The sequence below is a fragment of the Ailuropoda melanoleuca genome, chromosome 14 (genome assembly GCF_002007445.2).
Source record: "Ailuropoda melanoleuca isolate Jingjing chromosome 14, ASM200744v2, whole genome shotgun sequence".
In the NCBI taxonomy this organism is placed as follows: domain Eukaryota; kingdom Metazoa; phylum Chordata; class Mammalia; order Carnivora; family Ursidae; genus Ailuropoda; species Ailuropoda melanoleuca.
Window position 1 is genome coordinate 45881380 of NC_048231.1, and position 25512 is coordinate 45906891.

Below are 25512 nucleotides of genomic sequence, written 5' to 3' on the forward strand. Positions count from 1 at the left end.
GGTGTTATACGCAACTAATGAAGCATCAAACTTTATATCGGAATCTGGGGATGTACTGTATGGTGATTAACGTAATATAATAAAATAAAATTAAAAAAAAATGCTATGAAACAGCATCACATACTAAAGAGAAATCATCAGTGAAAGAGACAATGAGGCAACGTTCTTGGTTGTCTTATTTTAAGAAATTGACACAGTCACCCCAACCTTCAGCAACCACCACCCTGATAAGTCCGCTGCCATCAACGCTGAGGCAAGACCCACCACCAGCAAAAAGATTAGACTCACTGAAAGCTCAAATGATGGTTAGCACTTTTTATCAATAAAGTATTTTTAAATTAGGGTATGTAAATTGTTTTTAGACATAATGCTATTGCACACTTAATATACTATAGTATAGTGTTTACATAAATTTTATATGTACAGGGAAACCAAAAAATTCATTTGACTTACTTTATTGTGATATTCACTTTATTACAGCAGTCTGGAACTGAACCCACAGAATCTCTGAAGTATGTACTGGATGAAATTAATGGCAAAGTAGACATTATAGAAGAAAAATTAGTGAACTTGAAAGCATAGCTACAGATACTATCCAAAATGGAAAGCAGAAAAAGAAAAGAATGAAAACAAATGAACAGAACCTCAGTGAGCTGTAAGACAATATCAGGTCATATATATAACTAGAGTCTCCAAAAGAAACAAGAGATTGGAGAGACTGAAAAATTTTTGAATAATAGATGAAAGCTTTCCAAATTTGGTAAGACAGTAAATTCATACATCCAAGAAGCTCAATGAACTTCAAGCACAAGAAACGTGAAGAAAACACCATAATCAAATTTCTTAAAACCATTGGTAAAAAAACATACACAAACACACATAAACATTCATGTACCTGAAAAAACACCCATGTAATGAAGGGCCTCTCAACAACTGCCAAGGATTGCTCACAACAATTTAACTAATTGTGTTGAAATATCAGAGAATTTAATGACCACAAATGATTCAACTGCCTCCAAACCTCTTAGTGGATCTATATGTCTAAAGATCAGATAGTCCTCATTTAAAGTAAATGCCATAAAGGAAAACATTCTTTTTTATTTGCTAGGGATATGAAAAATTAAATCAATGTTTTTCAATTTTTAGTGTATGTGGGGATGTATTTCAATACATTTTGAGTGGATATGTCAAGGATAGGGGCTAGGAATATATGCATTTTTCATACACATCAAGTGATTTTTTTTTTTTTTTTGGAGAGCATTTATTGATGAAAATTAGAGAACTCTTACACTGAACAGTATTCATAAGCAGAGGTTAAGCTGCCCAGGTGCCCAGCACCTTGTATTGTACAAGGTGCTCACATATACTATTCCGATTGCCCCAAGAGCAAGATTGAAACACCCTTAACTATAGGAAGGTACCACTGCTTGTTGGGGTGCTTGCTACCTGATGGCTACTGCACTGTGCTGGGGTTTACTGTCAGATATTGCCATAAATTCCTAACCCTAAAATTGAGGAGCTCCAAAAGCTGAGTCCTCCTCTAGCTGCCACACAGGCTGGAATGTCAAGTGTCAGGGACTCAGGGGCATTCAATACAATTCTCCACTTTTCTCCATGTTGGTAGAGCACTCAGGATTCAGGACAGAGTACCTGGTGTGCATAGGTAATTGGCAACATCCATTTCTGGAATAGGTTCGTCCAAATGGGATGAGGAGTAACTATCTTCTTAGTGTCATGGGATAAGTCGGATCCACTGACAGGACACTGACAAGCAATGGGGCATCTGAGTCATTCAGACGAGACTGTCTAGTATCCAGGACATTATATGTTGACATTATAACTAGGAGCATTCAATAAATCACTTCCCTCTTTCCCTCTGAGTTTGCTGAGCCATAATTAGACCTGTTTGCAGAATAGTGGGAGAGTGCTCCACCTGAATGCTCGTTCACACGTCTTGGGCATTTGTGGGGTTAGTGTGAGGCCTCCTCATGGCACCCTACAAATGTTATTTGTCCTGGTCACAAAATTCCCTGCTGCTGTCTGTTTGCTGCTATGGAGATTCCTTCCCCGACCCAGTGGGATACAAGAGGTCTCACCCATGGAGACCAGTGGCTCAATGTTTAATGACAAAGGGGAAGGGATAAGAGTATCAGGATTCTGCTCCCTAAAAAACCCCCAAAGAGGTGGTCCAATTAATAAGACTGCCAAACATTTAATCAGTGTTAATGGGCTCTTTTTAGAGCTACTCCTTATCAACAGCAAAGGGTCTCATGCTCAAAACAAAATATTTGAGTGATAAAGCTGACACCACCACTGCTGTCTTGAATATAAAGTCCAGGTTGAGTAGGACACCCTAAAAAGGGAGGTTGCAGCCCACAGCAGAGGTCACTCACCCCCACCAGGAGCTCATTCTGGAAACACCCAAGGGACAAAAAGGAGATGAAGTGTTTGGGGACAGACAGGAGGCAAAAAAGAAGAGGAAAAGAAGGAAAAGTTTTACCACCTAGAATAAACCATTCTAAGAGATTTGATTAAGAGGAAAGAGAAGGGGTGGAGGGACTGAAATGATTATTTTGAGACATTCCCCCTTTCCCTCCTATCAGCCACAGACAGAAACTAAAAACGGAGGCTTCAGGTGGTTATTGGTCTAAAACACACACACAACAAAATCCTGAATATGGGAGGAGGTCAGGGGAGAAGGTAAATAAATTATATGTAAATATAAATATAATAAAATAATTAAAACAAAGGTGCATAATTGGACTCAATTGGAACCCAAAATTTATATAGTAAAGTAATTTACATAGTTAAAGGCCACTGATTGGCTTTCGTGCCTCTACAACTAGGTTTTTTTTTTTAAAGATTTTATGTATTTATTTGACAGAGAGACAGCCAGCGAGAGAGGGAACACAAGCAGGGAGAGTGGGAGAGGAAGAAGCAGGCTCCCAGCAGAAAAGCCTGATGCAGAGCTCTATCCCAGGGACCTGGGATCATGCCCTGAGCCAAAGGCAGATGCTTAACGACTGAGCCACCCAGGAGCCCCTCTACAACTAGATTCTAAATTAACTACAATGTACCAATTGACAGAACCCCATAAACTCAATCAATCCTGGGGCTCAAATTATACCTGTGAATCCCATGAAATTTAAATTTTGTATCATATAATCTTAGGAAAGTAGCTAAATATAAAATTAAAAAAATAGGTATACCTCACAGCATTGCCTAAATTTCCCATATTCATAGTATGGATTTCTCCCCCAACCAAGTTAAAATAGTTAATGTGACCCAAAGTAAAGGAGTTGTTTGAGAAACAAGGCCTTCAAGTATTCACACTTAGTCCTAGATCCTTAATCATTAAAAAAGGGGTGATCATCTCCACTGCTATGTGACAGCCCAATTGTGCCTGTTGTTAAACCTGGAAAAAAATAAATGGTGCCTCATGGTGGAGGACTACAACCTGAGTGCTGTGGTTCCCAGCCCTTAAAGCCCCCATACCCAATAGCCAATATTATTAAAATTACTAATGCTATCCAATCAACAAACTGCAAATATCTTGCTCTTATAGATTTGGCTCTTTGCGTTCAGTGCCTGCGTCAACAGCCTCTCAGCTGCAGTTTGCCTTCACTTCTGAAGGGGTACAATACCCCTTTGCTACGCTATCTGGGTACCTTAGTAGCTTCACCACTGCACACAACCTTTGCAGACAAGGTCTTCACTGCATCTGCCTTTCTCTAGGAGCACAGGTATGACATTATGCTGAGGACATCTTCTCCAGGAAGATCCATTAGATACATTCATCATCGATGCACAAGTCTAATATTCACCGTCTTTTGGGGTTCTGGTGACAACACTTCCTCATTTACAAATTTTACTTCCAAATTAAAATCAACAGACACTCCCATTAGTGCCCTCAAAACCCTTTACTCTTGAGCCTCTGGCAAGCTCTTCTCCAGCCTCCTGGAGTCTCAAGTCCACTTATAATGGCCAAAATTGTGCAAGGGTGTTTAATGCAAGAAACTTCCCTCCTTGACTTAATGTTTAAAACTACAAATGTCTACATACTGGACTCACCTGAAAATAGGGACTCTTATAGAACTTGAGCCTCCATTCTCAGCTACCCATTATGCTTTGGGTCTTGGAAACAGCACAGCTACCGAGGCCTCCTTAAGACAAGATAGAGCCAAACCTGGGCCCTCTGGTATATTCTGGTGGCCTCCCCTATCCTTAGTCCCTTGCTAGTGGGATCACCCCTTCCCCAGACTCGTTGGCTACCTACAGCATCCCTTGCACTTAACTGGGTGAACAGCAATGGGAAATCATGGACTATACAAGTGACAGTGATCACCACCACATGTAATAGAGCCCACTGGAATGTGCTGGTTTCCCTCAGCCAGGATATCTCTAATAAAGACTAGACTCCAAAACAACACAGTGGACCAAACTTCAGGCAGTCATCTTAGCACCAGATGCCCCAACCAACAAGTAGCTCCCTCTTCACATTTATCACAAACTACTGGCCATTGCCTAAAAGCTGTCCCCTTCAGGGTAAAGAACCCTGGAAATCTCTTACCTCACAAATACACAAAATATAAATCAAACTTGCCCATGTCTCTACACATACTAAGGCCACAATACTAAGCTCTGCCAGGAGATTCCTTATTCCCTTTAGAGTTACAGACATTACTAATAGTAATCAAGACACACATTTTACTTCTCAAAAATAATCCTGGGCTCTTAGAAAAGGCATGCAATAAAACTTTAATGTCCCTAATAGGCCCCAGATCACCAGTTAAATTGGGACATACTGGTCTTCTTGAACAACTCCTCTGTAAATCCAGTCTCCAAAACAGACCCCTAAATGGTCTCTATCTTGCCCTAGGCCTTAATCTGTCTTAATTTTAGGCCCCTTCACCAACTCACATCTCATACCAACTTTAAAAACTTTCTCATTTCCCTTTTCTATACTTAAAGAGGTATGTGTCTTGACTCCATGTATATTAAGACTCAATATATATTAATAGTGTCTACTCTTATATTTATAAAATTTCAACCTTGCCCCCATCCCATAAGAAAGCTCATATCTTTGGAGGATGTTTGGAGGTAGTTGGTTCCAGTCAAGGTTAACTGAGCAGCTCAACAATGTTTTCACAGATCCAGGCTCCTTTTGTCTTCTGTTTTTGTCCTTAGGCTTTTTCCCATACAGCTGCAAGATGGGTATTACATAAGCTTATTCCAAAACTCTGTCCAGAGACAGGGAAGAAGAGGAGTTTCTTCTCATAAAACTTTTTATCAGGGAGTAAATCTTTCTCAGAAACCCCTAAATAGACTTCCCTATATTTCATCAGCCAGGATTGAGTGACATTTCTGTGGTAGACAATAACTAATGTCATCTGCCCCCAGAGATGTTCACATCCTCATTCCCAGAACCTGTAAGTATGTGACTACGTGTGGCAAGACACTTGGCAGATGTGCTTAAGGATCTCAATGTGGGAAGATATCCAGATTATCCGGTGGGCTCAATATAATCACAAAAGTCCTTAAAGAGGAAAGCAGGAGGGTCCAAGCTTTTCCCACACTGGAAGTGAAACCATAGTCCACCTTTTTTTCAGTCTTTGAACAACTATGGTTTAAGCGACATCTCAAATAATGTGTGAAATCATTAACTTCCCCCCAGCTCATAGCAGCTCCTGAGAGCTGTGGAAATAAATGAATGCCTCCGTCACAAGAACAAGCAGAAGCTATCTACTCAGAGCTTGTTGGAGCAACTGAGTCAGCACCATCACGGGCCTCTGGCAGACAATCAAGAACAAAGATGGTGAAGCTGGCAGTCACTGACTAAGTCTTGGTTGTTCTGGGCCATGGCTGCAGAGGTCCTGGCTTGCAGGGCTGGCTACTGCGGAGGGGTGTGGGTGGGAGTTCTATTGTCATCCACGGCCTTGCCATTGTCTTTTGTACGTTCAGCCTCTTAAGGTTACTTTCTCATTGCTGCCTCTCACCCCAACTACATGTTGCCACAGAATTTTGTGTCCCTTCAGCTCACAGGGGCCCCCAGATCCTGGAGAAAGAACTAGCTATGAGGTGGCCTAGGGGCTGGGCAGTCAGTGTCAGGAGGGAGGGAGGCAAACTGGAACCAGTAGTTTGGAGGGTTGTAGCCAGACACTGACAGAAACTGGAAGAATTAAAAATTGGATAAGGATTAACAATTTGGGCAAGGTGACGTGATCCAGCCCAATCTGCAGGTAGATACCAAAAATGTTTTTTCCAATGTGGGGGTGGGGTGGGGGGGAAGGATCTTCACCAAACAAGACATAGTGTGCATATCCATCAGTTACCACCATATACAGTTACAATAAACAGAGTTAGGATCTAATAACCTGGAAGAGTGTGGTATAGACAATGCATAGTTTTCCACTGAAACACAAGATTTTTTTCTATACCTCCTTGAAAGGGATGGTCCGAGAGTAGTTTTTTTGTTGGAAGGAAGATGGGTAAATGGAGTACAGGATGCAAAGGAAGATGCAAGAAAAGGTTGCCACAGGATGGAAGAAGTTTACATATTTGCATTACTTACTGGGCACCCATAGGGTGTGGAGAACTCTGAATTATACCCTGTGCCAGAGAATTGGAAGGAATTCCTAGCTTATGAACTTCAGCCACTGGAAACCCAGAGAGGAGGGGTTTCACTCTCTTGCCAATGTTTCTTTTTTTTTAATTTTTTAAAAATTTTTAAAGATTTTATTTGACAGAGAGAGAGAGCACAAGTAGGGGGAGCAGCAGGCAGGGGAGAGGGAGAAGCAGGACTTCCACCGAGCAGGGAGCCCAATGTGGGGCTCGATCCCAGGACCCTGGGATCATGACCTGAGCCGAAGGCAGACGCTTAATGACTGAGCCACCCAGGCACCCCTCTTGCCAATGTTTCTGTTTATTTTAAGTGTAGGGATTCACTGCCAACACTTAAGGAAATTAAAAGCTTCAGACAATTGCTAATGGAGACCATTTGTTGCATTAATAACACAATGGTAAATGTTATAGGAAACATCTCCTGTCAGCATGCTAGTTTAGCCCTGAATAATTAGAGAAAGTGCAACAGTCTGTGGTAAAAAAAAAATCACTGTCAAAAGTCCTTAAATGGCCCTGTTATTTTCCTCAGTCTCACAAGCCAGCAAGAGACCTTAGCTTTGGGAGGACTGTCGTCATAGAGCAGTTGGAGTAAAGGTGAAGCAGAGAGGAATGGGAGTGCTTTCTACTCTGGCAAGTTTGCAAAGAACTCTCACAAAAATTACTTGTTTGCTCATCTTCTAGGTTTGGTGTCAGAGCAATATACAACCTTATCCACTCTAATCTCTGTGGTTACAAATGTATATTTCTAGGTTTCTAAAAATTATACCTTCATAATTTTTTTTTACATTTTCTAGTATAAATTATAAACTCCCTATTAAAACCCAAGTCTTTTACTTCTAGAGTAATCTGATCACACAACCAATTGCTCCACATGGTCCAGGCTGTTGTAAATATTTTAGGTTTTGTGGGCCACATATGGTCTCTGTTGCATATTCCTTTAAAAATTGTTAACAGTAGTTTGCAGACCCCTATCTTGCTCCTCTTCCCCCTTTGCAATTATTCATAGTTTTCATCTCCCAGCCCTAAGTAACCATTAATCTACTTCCTGCCTCCATAGCAGAGGTCTGCAAACTGTTATCATGGGCCAGATCTGGCCTATGTCCTGTTTTTGTAAATAGTTTCATGCCTGTTCATTTACATACAGTCTATAGCTGCTTTATCCCAACAACTGCAGAGCTTAGTTAAAACAGACTGTATAGCCAACAAAGCCTAAAATATTTACTACATTGCCCTTTACAGAAAATGTTTGCTGACCACTGTCCAGGCATTTGCCTTTTCTGGCCATTTCATGTGCATGGAATCAGACAAAATATACTTTTCTGCATCTGACCTCTTTCATTCAGCATATTGCTTATGAGGTTCATCCATGTATCACGTATAAGTTCATTCCTTTTTATTGCTGAATATTCCATTGTAAGGAAATACCACATTTAGTTTATCCATTCACCAGTTGATAGACGTGTGGATTGTTTCCACATTTCAGCTTCTATGAATAATGCTGTGAATATTGACATGCAAGTCTTTTTTTTTATTTTGTTTTATTTTGNCAAATGTTGAGAATTCGTTCTTTCTGATAGCTGAGTAATATTCCATTGTATATATGGACCACAGCTTCTTAATCCAGTCATCTGTTGAAGGGCATCTCGGCTCCTTCCATGATTTGGCTATTGTGGACAATGCAGCTATGAACATTGGGGTGCATATGGCCCTTCTCTTTACTACGTCTGTATCTTTGGGGTAAACACCCAGTAGTGCAATGGCTGGGTCATAGGGTAGTTCAATTTTTAACTTTTGAAGGGACCTCCACACTGTTTTCGAGAGTGGCTGTACCAACTTGGACATGCAAGTCTTTTGTGTGGACATATGTTTTCATTTCTCTTGGGTAGACACCTAGGAGTAGAATTTCTGGGTCATATGGTAAATTTATGTGTAACATTTTAAGAAAATGTCAAACTGGGGTGCCTGGGTGGCTCAGTCGATTGTCTGATGCTTGATTTCAGCTCAGGTCATGATCTCAGGGTCCTGGTGATGAGGGAACAGAAGGCTAGCTGAGGACAAAGCATAAGCTGACACCCTGCAACCTCCTCCCCACCCCCCACTCCTAGGTGGGATTTGTGATATTCTTCCAGGAAATTCCCAACTATCTTCATGTTAATGCCTTGTTAGAGGGGAAAAACAACCTTAACTGGGCAATGGCAAGGCCTCCGGTATNGTGAGTCTTCTTTAACATATGAAAGTACTTTCTCAACCTCCCTTTTTCCTCACCTCCCCCAACCCCATAGTATATAATCAGCCACCCCTCACAACCCCAGGGCAGAAGCTCTTTCTGCCCATGGGTCTGTCCCCGAGCTTTAATAAGCCACTGTTTTGCACCAAAGATGCCTCAAGAATTCTTTCTTGGTTGTTGGCTCCAGGCCTCACCTCACGTCTCTCCGATATCCCAAAACCACATCACTGGGATGGAGCCGCACATCTGTGCTGGGCATGGAGACTGCTTAGGGTTCTCTCTCTTCCTCTGTCCCTCCTCACTAACTCCCCCCCACCCCCTGCCCACGGACCTCTCTCCCACAAAAAAAAAAAAAGAAGAAAAAAAATGTCAAGCTGCTTTCCAAAATGGCTGTTTTATACACTTATCAGCAACCTATGGAGGGTTCCCTTTTCACTACATCCTCCCCAACACTTGTTATTTTCTGTTCAATTTGGTAATGCGATTCTAGTGGATGAAAAGTGGTACCGTGTGGTGGTTTTAATCGGACTTTCTGAATGACTAAGGATGACCACTTTTTCCTGTGTTTTTTTAGCCATTTGTATGTCTTCTTTTGTAAACAACTGTTCAAATATTTTGCCCATTTGTTAACTGGATTGTTTGCCTTATTTAGTTTTACGAGTTCTTTGTATATTCTAGATCCAAGTCATTGGTCACAAATATGATTTGCAAATATTTTCCCCATTCTTTAGTCTATGAATTTCCTTAATGGTATCTCTTAATGCAAAAAGTTTTTAATTTTGACAAAGTCCAATCTAACAATCATTATTTTATGGATGTTTTTGGTATTGTATCTAAAAAATCTTTGCCTAACCTAGGGTCATGAGGACTTTTCCTTATGTTTTCTTCTAAAAGGGTTATACTTTCGGTTCTTAAATTAGGTCTTGAGTCCATTTTGAGTTAATTTTTGCAGATGGTGTAAGGTAAGGGTTAAAATTGTCCCATCACTATTTGTCAAAAAGACTATCTTTTCCTTATGTACCTTGGTGTCTCTCTTGAAAATCAGTGGACTTAAATATGAGTTATTTTTTTACTCTACATTCTCTTCCATTTGTCTGTAAATGTCTATCTTTATGCTAATTACTATACATTTATAGTAAATTTTGAAATCAAGAAGTGTACATCCTCTCACTGTTCTTTTAAAAATCTGATGCTGGAGGAGGAGGGAGGTAAGATGGCATAAGAGTAGGGGACCTTATTTCATCCAGTCCCTTTAATTTAGCTAGATAACATCCACGAATTCGACCTCAGGTGTAAGAAAATAACATCTGGAACTCTGCAAGTAGAAAAGCAGCCACTTTTTGCAAGGTAGGAGGTGTGGAGAAGTAAATCTGAGGGGAGATGTCAGAAAATAAACGGAGGGGGGAGGGAGCCTCCGTAAACTGGCTACCGGAAAGTGATATAGCTCCAGAAAGCAAAATCAGAATCCTTAGAAATCTGCTCCAGTGAGAGACATCCCTGCCTGAAAGGCGCTCAGGGGATGAAATGGGCAGATTTCTAGGTGGGACAGTGTGGTCTTAGGATCCCTGGGAGTCAGAGAATGAACGGGAGTGCCCGAGTCGGTAAAGTACCCAAGCAGGGAAGTGGGGGAAACTGGTTATGGTCAGCAGGCCAGGAGGGGGCTCTCAGCTTTGTTTGCCAGAAACCGGGAGCTGGGCGATGGGGTGACTCTTCCCTGCCTGGGGATGCTAAAGAGGACTGGAATGCCAGGACCCTCCACCATCCCCAGAAGGGATGGATAGGGTGTGCACATGACTGGGCAACAGCTCTCAGGATGGTGGCCCTGGAAAGGACAGGGCAGGATGACCCTCCGCCATCCTCTGGGAGGGGCAGAGCAGGTAGGCACAGGATCCGGCGACCGCTCCCAGCGCACTGCAGGAGTCTGCAGAGAAAATCCCAAAATTGTAAAGAAAACAAAACAAATGCATTCAAAAATAAAATTGAATAGAGTGAACAGAAGCCAAAATGAAGAATATATCTGTAAAATGTAAATGTAAAAAAATGAAAGTTAAAAAAAAGACAGACAATCTACAGAAACAGGGACTTTACAGATAATACAATGGCACTAAATTCATACCTTTCAATAGTTACTCTGGATGTAAATGGGCTAAATGCTCCAATCAAAACACACAGGGTATCAGATTGGATAAAAAAAGCAAGACCCATCCACATGCTGTCTAAAACAGACTCATGTTAGACCTAAAGACACATCCAGACTGAAAGTGAGGGGGCGGAGAACCATTTATCATGCTAATGGACCTCAAAAGAAAGCTGAGGTAGCAATCCTCATATCAGACACATTAGATTTTAAACCAAAGACTGTATTAAGAGATGAAGAGGGACACTATATCATACTTATAGGATCTACCCAACAAGAAGACCTAACAAATATAAATACTTATGCTTCTCACTTGGGAGAAGCCAATTATATCAACCAATTAAAACCCAAATTAAAGAAACACAAAGACGATAATACATTAACAGAAGGCAACTTTAACACCCCACTCACAGCAATGGACAGATCATCTAAGCAGATAATCAACAAAGAAACAAGGGCTCTGAATGACACACTGGACCAGATGGACTTCACAGATATACACAGAGCATTCCATCCTAAAGCAACATAATACGCATTCTTCTCAGGATGCCTGGGTGGCTCAGCTGGTTTAGCATCTGCCTTTGGCTCAGGTCATGATCTCGGGGTCCTGGGATCGAGTCATGCATTGGGCTCCATGCTCAGTGAGGAGCCTCCTTCTCCCTCTGCCTGCTGTGCCCCCTGCTTGTGCTTGCTAGCTCTCTCTCGCTCCTGCTCGCTCTCTCCGACAAATAAATAAAATCTTAGGGAAAAAAATACGCATTCTTCTCAAGTACATATGGAACTTTCTCCAGAATACATCACATATTGGGTCACAAATCAGGTCTTAACTGATACCAAAAGATGTGATTATTCCCTGCATATTTTCAGACCCCAATGCTTTGAAACTGGAACTGAGTTACAGGAAGAAATTTGGAAGGAAAACAAACACTTGGAGGTTAAAGAGTATCTTGCTAAAGAATGAATGGGTCAACCAGGAAATTAAAAAGAATTTTTAAAATTCATGGAAACTAATGAGAATGAAAACACAACTGCTCAAAACGTTTGGGATACAACAAAGGTAGTCCTAAGAGGGAACACATTGCAATACAAGCCTCTCTCAAAAAACAAAACAAAACAAAACAAAAAAAACTCATATACACAAGCTAACCTTACACTTAAAGGAGCTGGAGAAAGAACGGCAAATAAAGCCTAAACAAAGCAGATGAAGAGAAATAATAATGATTAGAGCAGAAATCAATGAAATAGAAACCAGAAGAACAGTAGAACAGTCAGAAACCAGGAGCTGGAAGCTTCAACAAAACTAGAAGCTGGTTCCTTGAAAGAAACAAGATCAATAAACCTCTGGCCAGACTTATCCAAAAGAAAAGAGAAAGAACCCAAATTAATAAAATCATGAATGAAAGGAGAGATTATGACCAACATCAAGGAAATACAAACAATTCTAAGAGAATATTATGAGCAACTATATGCCAACAAATTAGGCAATTTGGAAAAAATGGATGCATCCCTGGAAACTTATAAACTACCAAAAATGAAACAAGAAGAAATAGAAGATCCAAACAGACCCATAACCAGCAAGGAAACTGCAGCAGTAATCAAAAAACTCCCAAAAAACAAGAGTCCAGGGCCAGAGGGCTAATCAAAGGAATTCTACCAAACATTTAAAAAAGAAATAATACCTATTCTACTGAAGCTGTTTCAAAAAATAGAAATAGAAGGAAAACTTCCAAACTCATTCTATGAGGCCAGCATTACCTTGATCCCAAAACCAGACAAAAACCCCATCAAAAAGGAGAATTACAGGGGCGCCTGGGTGGCACAGCGGTTAAGCGTCTGCCTTCGGCTCAGGGCGTGATCCCGGCGTTATGGGTTCGAGCCCCACATCAGGCTCCTCTGCTATGAGCCTGCTTCTTCCTCTCCCACTCCCCCTGCTTGTGTGCCCTCTCTCGCTGGCTGTCTCTATCTCTGTCGAATAAATAAATAAAATCTTTAAAAAAAAAAAAAAAGGAGAATTACAGACTGATATCTCTGATGAAGATGGATGTCAAAATACTCACCAAGATACTAGCCAATAGGATCCAACAGTAAATTAAAAGGATCATGCACCACCACCACGTGAGATTTATTCCTGGGATGCAAGGGTGGTTCAAGTTTAGCAAATCAATAAATGTGTTACATCACTTAATAAAAGAAAGGACAAGAATCGTATGATACTCTCGATGCAGAAAAAGCATTTGACAAAACACAACCTCCTTTCTTGATTAAAATTCTCCACAGGGACGCCTGGGTGCCTCAGTCAGTTAAGCATCTGCCTTCAGCTCATGTCATGATTTCAGGGTTCTGGGATCGAGACTCACATTGGGCTCCTTGCTCAGCAGAGAGTCTGCTTCTCCCCCTCTGCCTCTGCCTGCTACTCCCCCTGCTTGTGCTCTCTCGCGCTCTCTTTAAATAAATAAAATCTTAAAAAAAAAAAAAAAAGCTCTCCACAGTGTAGGCAAAGAGGGAACATAACCTCAGTATCATAAAAGCCATCTAGGAAAACCCCACAGCGAAGATCATTCTCAATGGGGAAAAATGGAGAGCTTTTCCCCTAAGATCCAGAACAAGACAAGTATGCTCACTCTCACCACTATTGCTCAACATAGTACTAGAAGTCCTAGCCTCAGCAACAAGACAACAAAAAGAAATAAAAGGCATCCAAACAGGCAAAGAAGAAGTTTTTGCAGATGACATGATAGTTTATATGGAAAACCCAAAAGACTGCACCCCAAGATTGCTAGAATCATACAGCAATTCAGCAACATGGCAGGATACAAAATCAATGCACAGAAATCAGTTGAATTTCTATACACTGTAACAATGAGACTGAAGAAAGAGAAATTAAGAAATCAATCCCATTTAAATTTTGTATTAAAAACCATAAGATACCTAGAAATAAACCTAACCAAAGGGGTAAAGAATCTATACTCTAGAAACTACAGAACTCTTATGAAAGAAATTGAGGAAGACACAAAGAGATGGAAAAACATTCCATGCTCATGGATTGGAAGACCAAACATTGTTAAAATGTCCATGCTATTCAAAGCAATCCACACATTCAATTCAATCCCTATCAAAATACCACTGACATTTTTCACAGAGCTGGAACAAACAATCCTAATATTTGTATGGAACCACAAAGGACCTTGAATAATCAGAGGAATGTTGAAAAAGAAAACCAAAGCTGGGGCATCACAATGTCTGGACTTCAAGCTATATTACAAAGCTGTGATCATCAAGACAGCATGGTACTGGCCCAAAAACAGAAACATAGATCAATGGAACAAAACAGAGAAACAGAAACGGATCAACTCTATGGTCAACCACTCTTCGACAACGCAGGGCAGAATATCCAAAGGAAAAAAGATAGTCTCTTCAATAAATGGTGCTGGGAAAATTGGACGGTCACATTCAGCAGAATGAAACTAGACCATTCTCTCATACCACACACAAAGATAAACTCAAAGATGAAAGGCCTCAATGTGAGACAAGAATCCATCCAAATCCTAGAGAAGAAAATAGGCAGTAACCTCTTCGACATCGGCCACAGCAACTTCTTTCAAGATACGTCTCTAAAGGCAAAGAAACATTAAACAAAAATTAATCACTGTGTCATCCAGATAAAAAGCTTCTGCACAGCAAAGGAAACAGTCAACAAAACTAAAAAGGAACCTACAGAATGGGAGAAGATATTTGCAAATGACATCAGATAAAGGCCTAGCGTATCCAAGATCTATAAAGAACTTATCAAACTCAACATCCAAAAAACAAAGAATCCAGTCTAGAAATGGGCAGAAGACATAAACAGACACTTCTCCAAAGAGACATACAAATGACCAACAGATACATGAAAAAAATGCTCAACGTCATTCATCATCAGGGAAATTCAAATAAAAACCACAGCGAGATACCATCTCAAATCTGTCAGGATGGCTAACATTTACAAGAAACAACAGGTGTTGGCAAGGATGCAGAGAAAGGGGAACCTCTTACATTGCTGGTGGGAATCCAAGCTGGTACAGCCACTCTGGAAAATAGTATGGAGGTTCCTCAAAAAGTTAAAAATAGAACTACCCTATGATCCAGTAATTGCACTACTGGGTATTTACCCCAAAGATACAAATGTAGTGATCCGAAGGGGCACCTGCACCCCAATGTTTATAGCAGCAATGTCCACAATAGCCAAACTGTGGAAGGACCTGAAATGTCCTTCAACAGATGAATGGATAAAGAAGATATGGTATGTATTATTCAGCCATCAGAAATGATGAATACTTTCCATTTACATACATTTGGATGGAACTGGAGGGTATTATGGTAAGTGAAATAAGTGAATCAGAGAAAGACAATTCTCATATGGTTTCACTCATATGTGGAACATAAGAAACAGTGCAGAAGATCATAAGGAAAGGGACGGAAATCTGGATGGGAAGAAATCAGAGAGGGAGACAAACATGAGAGACTCTTAACTATGGGAAACAAACTGAGGGTTGCTGAAGGGGAGGTGGGTAGGGGATGGGGTTATTGGGTGATGGGCATTAAGGAGGGCACATGATGTGATGAGCCCTGGGTGTTATACGCAACTGATGAATTGTTGAACACTGCATCTGAAACTAATGGTGTACTATGTGTTGGCTAATTGAATTTAAATGTAAAAAAAAGAAAAAAGTTTGATGCTGGAAAAAATTTTGAGCCTGGGTCTTCTTCATTAATATATAGTTTAGGATTAGTTTGTCAATTTCTGGGGGGAAAAAACACACCACTTGCTGGAATTTTATAGGGATTGCATTGAATGTATAGATCAGGTTGGGGTAAGTTGTGATCTTAACAATATTTAGTGTCTCAATCCGTGAACTTGAAATGCCTCTTCACTTAGGTCAATTTTCCTCAGCAATATTTTGTTTTGTTAAAAACATCACAGTTTTTTGTTAAATTTATTCCTGAGTATCTTATTATTGTGAAGTGAACCTTTTTAAATCTCATTTAGTTTTTCATTGCTAGTACATAGGAATACAATTGCTTTTTGTATATTGATCTTGTACCACGTAATTGCTGAACTCAGAACATTTTTATGTGTGTGAATATTTTAGGATTTTCTATATACAGTTGTCTGCAAATAAAAGACACTCATTCTTTTCCAATGTGGATGTCTTTTGTTTTTCTTGCATGATTACACTGGTTAGAACCTCTAGTAAAACATTAAATAGAAGTGGTGAGAGTGAATGTCCCTTGTCTTATTCCTGATTTTTATCTATCTTCAGTAAGTATGATGTTAGCTGTGGGTTTTCATAGATGCTTTTCACCAGGCTGAAGAGGTTTGTTCGGAGTTTTACTATGAGGGATCTTGGATTTTTATAAAATACTTTGTTGAAGTTATCATGTGGCTTTGTCCTTTACTAATATGGTGCGTTATATTAATTGATTTTCAGATTTTAAACCAGATGCATTACTGGAATAAATCCTACTTAATTGTGGTTTATAATTCTTTTTATACGCTGCTGGATTCTGTTGGCTAATATTTTGTTGGGGATTTTGGGATCTCTATTCATGAGATACTGTAGTTTTCTCATGATGCCTTTTACTGGCCTTGGTATCAAGGCCTAATAGAAGGAGATAGGAAGTACTCCCTCCTCTATTTTCTAGAAGAGTTTCTGAAGGATTGGTATTGTTCCTTTCTTAAATATTTTTCATAGAAATCACAAGTGATGCCATCTGGGCCTACGTTTTTCTTTGTGGGTAGATTTTTAAGTACTTAATAGAATTTTTTTACTATTCAGATTCCCTATTTAAGACAGTTTCGGTATTTTTGTCTTAGTAGGAATTAATTGGTCCTATTTTTCATATTGCTCCCTTATAATCCCCTTAAATTTTTTTTAAAGGTTTTATTTATTTATTTGACAGAGATAGAGACAGCCAGCGAGAGAGGGAACACAAGCAGGGGGAGTGGGAGAGGAAGAAGCAGGCTCATAGCAGAGGAGCCTGATGTGGGACTCGATCCCACAACGCTGGGATCACGCCCTGAGCCGAAGGCAGACGCCTAACCACTTAGGCGCCCCCCCTTAAATTTTTTTATTATAAATATGATAGAGAGTTCCTCTTTCATTCTTCATTTGGGTAAACTTTTTTTTTCCCAAGAGTCTACCTAACAGTTTGTTAATTTTGTTGAACTTTTCAAAGAACCTGTTTTTTATTTTGCTGATTTTCTCTATGGTTTCTGTCTCCTATTTCATTGACTTTCTTATTTCCTTCCTTCTTGCTTTGGGTTTAGTTTGCTTCTTCTTTCCATCTCTATGTCCCTCTAGTTACTTAAGTGGAAATCTTAGAGATCCTTTTTTTTTTTTTTTACTTTCCCTTTTTCTTTCCCAATGATTTTCCTCATCATTTCTTTTTTGAGCTACGGGCTATTTAGAAAGTCTTTTGGTATAGAGGCACCTGGGTGCCTCAGCCGTTAAGCATCTGCCTTAAGCTCAGGTCATGATCCCAGGGTCCTGGGATCAAGTCCCACATCGTGCTCCCTGCTCGGCGGGAAGCCTGCTTCTCCCTCTCACACTTCCCTTGCTTGTGTTCCTTCTCTCGCGTTCTCTCTCTGTTAAATAAATAAAATCTTAAAAAAAAAGTCTTTTGGGGGCGCCTGGGTGGCACAGAGGTTAAGCGTCTGCCTTTGGCTCAGGGCGTGATCCTGGCGTTATGGGATCGAGCCCCACATCAGGCTCCTCCACTATGAGCCTGCTTCTTCCTCTCCCACTCCCCCTGCTTGTGTTCCCTCTCTCACTGGCTGTCTCTATCTCTGTCGAATAAATAAATAAAAAAAATCTTTTAAAAAAAAAAAAGTCTTTTGGTTTAATTTCCAAATATTTGGGGATTTTCCGAATTTCCTTCTGCTGTTGATTTCTAATGTAACCTTATTGTGGTCAGAAAAATGTTTTGTATTATTTTAATCCTTTTAATTTTATTGACATTTGTTCCATGGTCTACTTGAGAGTATTTCATTTATGCCTAAAAAGAATGTATATTTTGCTGTTGTAGTATGAAGCGTTTCATAGATAACATTTAGGTTAAGTTGGTTAATAGGGCTGTTTAAATCTTTTCTATCTTTATCAGGGTTCTCTTTTAAAAACATAAAATAACCACGTTGATATAATCCTCTTGTGGCTTTCCGATAACGTTAGAACAATATCCAGACTTCTTCCCCCTCCTTCCTCTGTATGCATTCATCATGTACCATTCTTCACTTTGTTCAACCTAACAAGCTAAAACTACCTTTGTTTCCTGTTACTGATATCAAGATCCATTACAAAGATAACTACGATAATGTGGTATTGATGCATGGATAAATAAGATAACCCGTGGAGCAGAACAGAATTCAGAAACAAACTCACACATGTGTGATCACTTTAAATGTGACAAAGGTGAAAAACTGTGATTTAGGAGGAAGAGATGATTTTTTGCAATAAATGGTGCTGGAAGAGCTGGAAATCCATAAAGGGAAAGCTTCTACCTTAAACCCTACCTCACACTATTAACAAAAACAAAACAAAAAATCAGTATGATTTCAGATTTAAAAAGTGAACAGTGAAACAAAAAAGATTTTAGAAGAAAACGTAGAACATCTTCATGATCTTGGAACAGACAGACAAACATTTCTTAAGCAAAACATGTCAACTATGCAAAAGAACATTGATATACTATATATAAAATTAAGAGCTTTTCTTTTTTTCTTTTTTTTTAAANATGTCAACTATGCAAAAGAACATTGATATACTATATATAAAATTAAGAGCTTTTCTTTTTTTCTTTTTTTTTTAAATTTTTTCGACAGAGATAGAGACAGCCAGAGAGAGAGGGAACACAAGCAGGAGGAGTGGGAGAGGAAGAAGCAGGCTCATAGCGGAAGAGCCTGATGTGGGGCTCGATCCCACAACGCCGGGATCACGCCCTGAGCCGAAGGCAGACGCTTAACCACTGTGCCACCCAGGCGCGCGCGCACACACACACACACACACACAATTCAATACATTCTCATAATACATTCAATAAATGACATGCATCCAGAATCAATATATTTTTGAAAACCACAAGTCAATACAAAAGATAATCCATCCAAAAGAACCTGAACAGACACATAACAAGAGTATAGTCAAAAGGCAATAACCGTATGTGAAGTGCTCGATCACATTAATAATCAGTAAAATGAAAACTAAAGCCACAGTGAGGTACCACTACATGTCTGCCAGAATAAAATGAAAAAGACGAGACACTACTGAGGGTACGGCAACTGGAACTTTGGAAAACTGGCAGTATCCAGGAAAGCTGAACATATGTACATACCGTGACCCTGCAATTCCACTGCTAGGCAGAAACGAGTACCTACGTGCACCAAAATTCATGTACCGGAGTATCTGAGGCAGTACTGTTAATAATAGTTCCCAAACTGGGAATGAACAAAACATCCATGTGATAAATATATGGTTTATTTATGCAATGGAATACTATACAGCCATGAGAAGGAACCACGTACAAATACATGCAACAAAAATCCTACAAACATGATGTACAGCAGACAAGCCAAATACAAGAGAGTACACACTACTTAAATCCATTTGTATTATCTCCAAAGACAGACAAAACTAATCTATGTTCTTAGAAGTCAGTGGTTACCCCTGGGGAGGTAGTAACTGGAAGGGAACATGAGAGGGGCTTCTAGGGTGGTGGTAATAGTTTGCTGATTGAAGTGATGATTGTACTTGTGTTCCACTTGTTAAAAACCAAAGACCTTTGGTTTATTAAAGGTTAAAACAAAATGATTTGCCTCTGTCTGGGTAATCAACTCAGACTGAAGAAATTATTCCTTCTCTCTTGCCCCCTCTCCCTTTGGCTATACTCACACTTGTGCTCCCACGTGTTGCTACGTCCAAATGGTGACAGTGGGAAAAGAACCATCCCTCACCCCCTAAGATGCAGGCTAAACTAGACTTGCTACAGGACTGTTTGCTAAAGGAGCACGTATATCAAAATGTGAAGTTCAAGTTTATCTTTGCCCTCCTGCCTGTCGATTACTCACTTTTTACCCTCGGGCTCTAAGTACACTCAAATGCCCTTCTGCTCTTTCTGCCCCAAAGCCTCTCACGCAGGATAAATGCTCCTCTCAGGGGACGCTTAAGTAAGTATCAAAGGTGTGTGTGTGTGTATGTGTTTAAGATTTTATGTGAGAGAGAGAGAGAGAGAGAGAGAGAGAGAGAGAACGCGCGCATGCATGTACACAAGCAGGATGGGGGGTTCAGGGTCTGAGCACGGAGCCCAACAGGGGGCTCAATCCCAGGACTCCAGGACCATGACCTGACCCAAAGGCAGGCACTTAAACAAATGAGCCACGCAGGTGCCCCAAAATAAGTATCAAAAGTTTGAACCAAAAGGTTGGAGAACCAACCAGTTAACATTTGAAGTTGTGGGTAGTGAATGGGAGAGAAGTCATCTGGATATAATACCCCTTGAGGTGCATAACATGAGACTGGATTGCAGGCCTGACTTGAGGGATATGGGTATTCAAATCTTGGCCCTGCTTGGGCAACTTTGTACTCTCTCTGTGCCTCAGTTCCATTATTAAAACAGGGATAACAGTGCTTAGCTCATATAGTTCTAAGGATCAAAATAAAAAGATTTAGAAAAGTAACTGACCTAAGGAAGGAACTTAATAAATGTTGTCAACCTGGCTTTATCCAAGGTATGCTGTCCCCAAGGAAGCATGGCCCAGGATAGATCTAGGGAGCAGAGGGCTTTGGGGCTAACCCAAAAGTCTCCCCAAACTGAGGAGGGCACTCTTGGGTGTCCCACACTTGCTTAGTGTTGCAGTGAGGAGCAGGCTCCCATGTTTCAGGATTACATGGGAGAGAAGAGACATTGAGAAGGGGAGGAGGGGTGGCTGTCCCCCAGCTTAGTCACATATATCACTAAATAGATAAGTGTAAGAGCCACTGCACTGACAGCCTTCAAGCAATCAGGAACATTGCTCTGTCAGAGGGTGAGAAATGAAGAAACTTACCAGTTATGCAGTATTTCACATAACAGCATCTAGGGAGGTGGTGACATCATATCCCTAGGCTTCCTATTTGACCAAAGGGCCAGTAAATACCACAGGCATTTTGGTACAATTATTATAGGGCCCTGGTCCCCGGATCTGACCTTACTCTGAAGACACAGAAACCTTGGCAGTAACTGGCTCACAATACATACAAAGCCTGAAGTAGGCAACACAAAGTCAGTTTATCAACAATGAAAAATATTCAGTAGCTAGAATATTCACACTGGCAGACCTATACAAGAAACCACATCTTCACTAAGATACTTGAAGACTTAACAAAATAATATAATATCGATAAGCTAAGACAGGCCGAAGAACACATCCCCACAAGAGCTAATGTGACTGGAGATCTGGACCTCTGATAGCTGACGATGCCTTTTCTACCTCTCGACTGCTGACCAACACTGCACACTGTCCCAAACCCCATCACTTGGCACACCTCTGATGCCATATTAACGCTACTAACATGAATTTGGGTAGCAATCACATTTCCTCAATTTTCAAATTCAGAGACAGGGTAGGCTAGGAAACTCTGTACTGGTAATCTACCTTTCAGTCATTATGCACATTAGTTAATAGAAGTCAGTCTCTAATCAATGCCTTCTCTCCCTGAAGGCAAATTTCTTTGGGAAGTCACACTGGAACCAGAGGCTCGGTGGGCACTGGAAGAGCAGTCATTACCCACAGACAGCTGCAGTGTGCAGGTTAGGACTCCTCCCCCTGGAAATAGCCACTTTGTCTCCCTGAACATGATGGCTACATGGTGACTATCCATTAGTGTATTCTAGGCCCAAAGAATTCAACTTGAGCATTCTTGTTATACCACAATCCAGGCATGTTACCAGACCAATCCTCCCAATCTGCAGGCTGTGTCCTCTCCACAAACGGCTGGCTTGATCTTCATGTCACTTTCATCCTCGGAGGACAAACTGGAGTGCCTGTAATCACTCCCACAAACTTCACATCACTGACCTGATAGTGAAGAACCATGCCCCCTTCATAACAGTTACAAGTTTTGAATGGAAAACTCCCAAACATTCAGACTATGGGGTGGGGGTGGGGGACTGTCCTCCCAGCTTTTACCTTGGTGATGGCCAAGATCCACCTCTTCCTAAAAGTTCTTCCTGAGTCACTGCCCAGACACTTAGCTGCAGCAGGAAGGCGTCAGGGAGAAGAGTGAAGAGCAGAAGCGGCCAAGAGAAAAATAAAGCTCGAGCACAAGGGCAACACCAGAACTCTGCATCCTCTGGGTGTGGCTCCACGGGCCTCCTGTACACACAACAGCTTGCTCGCTCCAAGCGAAGACATTGGCTCAATCCACTTGGGTTTCCTTTACTCCTTTCTACCCCTTCAGTGAAGGCCCCGTGGGACTCCACCTTCCTTTTCTGCTTTGTATTACCACCATTCACTCCATTCTTCAGGGGGTCCTTCTCTCCCACAAATCATCCATGGGGTGGAAAGGGCAAGAGTCTAAAATGTTTTATTACTTGCTTAAAATTAGCTAAGGAAATGAAAATGATGATAGGAAATAATAAAGTAGCCACATCCTCTATCAAATTATCAAAATACTTTCTGGAACTTCCCCCGGAATTAAAATGAACCTGCAACACTAAGAGCTCACCATCCCCACCCACCTCCCAGCACCATCACCAAACCTTTGTTAGCTAATGGCAGCCACCATGGTCAGAAATATTATTATTTATTTCCCCAAATGACTTATGGCAAACCACCACTAAGGCAAAAAGACTTAATTTTTGTAAACTGGTAACAGCTTGGAGATTGACAAATTGCACAAGATACAAATTAGGTGACCCATGTTCTCTCGTTAAAAGGTCTGTTACTCTAACACCATGAATAAACAACATATATAAACAAATTAAGAAACCTCACGTTTTAAACAAGTACTCTGGATAATTATAGAAAAGTAATGTCTTTTAAATCCATGCATTAAATAAATGATTTTTAGAAGCATACACAATAATTGCTCTGTTTCGTTCTTTGTAAGTTTTTCACTACACCTGTTAAACACTGGCAAGTTTTTTAAACAGTAATGTAAAGTAAGGACAACAGTTTACCTAGGTGTCAGTTTTGAAGAGGAGTCAAACAAGAAGCCAGGGCTGAAAACGGTTAACAGTTCTGAAATGGCAAATACAAATTCTGAGTGGTGATGGGATGCTGGCTCCTACTGCACAAAGTATGATGTAAGAGAAGACCAGGTACTGCTTCTCTTAGGGCTGAAGGGGAGTAACGGATCTACACAGCACACGGTGCCGGTAAGCTGTATCTAACACCAAAGAGAATTCATCTGAAGTCTGCTTTTCAGCTTCCTTTAGTCACATCGTCCTGTTGCAGTTCCATACATATATCTGAGGAAAGTGTGCAACAGGTTCACATGGAACGGATTTTCATTAAATCGTGGAAAAACAACTATGGCATTTTTGTTCAATGAAGAAAGGGAAATCTAATTACATTCTTGAGAACTAGAAACATTAATTGCTATGGAAGGCAATTCTTAAGATAAAGCCCCTAAAATCCAAAACAATTTTATGCTGGCATATAAAACTAGATCTAACCAGTTCCAGAATTAGATCATATTAGCAAATAAAGTAGTTAGTATTTATAATGAAATGCAGTAACTGGCTAAAATTCTAGGTAAATAACTTTCACAACCATCTAAAATTTTGTTTTAAACCTAAAACTTTAGCGATATATATTGAACACATTGAACATATTGAACACATTCTGTCGTACAATCCATTTAATCTTGAAAAACACTATATAACAAAACTACAGAAATGAGCACAAACCCCCACAAACCAGTATGCTCCCATACCAATTCTACAACTGCAATGAATTTAATACTGTAAACAAACACTGAACAAATCAGAGCACTGTGGAAAGAGTTCAGTAGCTCTAACAAGTCATACTGTAATTTCTACGCGCTAAGGAGTAGTGAGGCAAATGGAATTCTTAGACATTACTTAAAAATAGATTTTTAAAGACAAAGGTCCCAACTCATTCTTATATACACACACAAAAGTTCATCTGTCACAGACAGCAAATGTTGAATTTATACACTGGAGTTTCCGGCAGCATCCTGCACATTTAGAATAATTAAAACAAACAAACAGAGAGTTGTCAAATCTAGGATGGATCATTCAAATCTGTACAGGACAGGATATAGCTGTCCTGGTGCTACTGCATATGTGCTCACTGCTGCTTCTCAAATGCAAAAACCAAGTAAATACCTAAAAAGAAAATAATAAAAATTAGAGTTTGGCTTCTCATATCCATAGGCTAAACAGAAAAATTTCAGTCCTGTTTGTAATTTGGTGAAAATTCTCAAGCTCCTGAAGGGAAAAATCCCATTATTTCTAAGTCCTCAATTATCTTGAGTCACACTTATGCAGATATGGGGTCGTAGCTGTTTACCTGAAAACACATATCCACTTACTATAATACTCAGTGATATTACAGCTCTTGAGAAAAACAATTTAACAGCTCTAAAAGTCTCTAAAAACTGTTTGAGATAAGAAAAATTAAAAGTATAAAGGAAAAGAAAATTAAAACTAAAAAATCTATTAACTTCTTTTTATCTGGAGCAAGACAGGTTTAAGAATAACTGCACTACCATGATTACTTCTGGCATTGGTCATCTAGATTTTCTATTGGGGGGGGGGAACTAGTAAGAATTATAAGGAACATATATAACTTACAAGTTGAAATTCATCCAATTATCCAATTGTTGTATTGTAGGGAATGATAAGGAAAGTGTGCCAAAAGCTACATGACAATTGATGCTTAGATATTTATCCGGCCCCAACAGTGATATTCCAGTCCCAAGAATACTCTCCCTTACATATGATTTCCTGCTTTGGCATGTGTTCACTCAAAGACATCTAAGTGCATCTGTGGTTTCTCATTCTGCATCACTGAAGTTCAAACCTATTACATCTTCTAATAAGATACTAATAGATTTTATGGTAAGCAAACACCTGAAAAAATGACAAATCCTCAAAACATCACAAGGACGTACAGTGTCGACACTAGGACATTCAGTCAGCAGGTCAAGATAGTAGGCCATCTACCTTGGTGTCCTCTCTTCCTGAGTTAACTTCTGAACAGGGCAGAGATGGATCACTGCAGACCATGTAAAAACCTCCCAACCCTCGAGCTTTTTCCTCAACCTGTCCAGGAGTATCACACCAGTCCTTCCAAAATGCTACTTTGGTAATGCTATTCTCTGTTCCTCACCTACTAGTTCCCAATTTCTTTTAGGAGAAATGAAACATTGTTGGCAGTAGATGGAAGGACAGAGAACAGTCAGGGTGATAGCAACGGTTGATTCTTCTAGAAGACAAGAAAGCAAAGCAGTCCAAGACATTCACAAGTATGCTACAAGACTTAGGA

The 25512-nt window shown here is 40.2% G+C and overlaps 1 protein-coding gene across 1 annotated transcript in view; it reads right to left on the reverse strand.

The window, feature by feature from the left end:
* Positions 1–22785: 22785 nt before the first annotated feature.
* RNMT (RNA guanine-7 methyltransferase) overlaps positions 22786–25512 on the reverse strand; it is a 38232-nt gene continuing 35505 nt past the window's right edge. The window contains 1 exon segment of the mRNA XM_002922873.4: positions 22786–24350. Coding sequence (XP_002922919.2) covers positions 24313–24350 — 38 coding nt within the window. The 3' untranslated portion in view covers positions 22786–24312.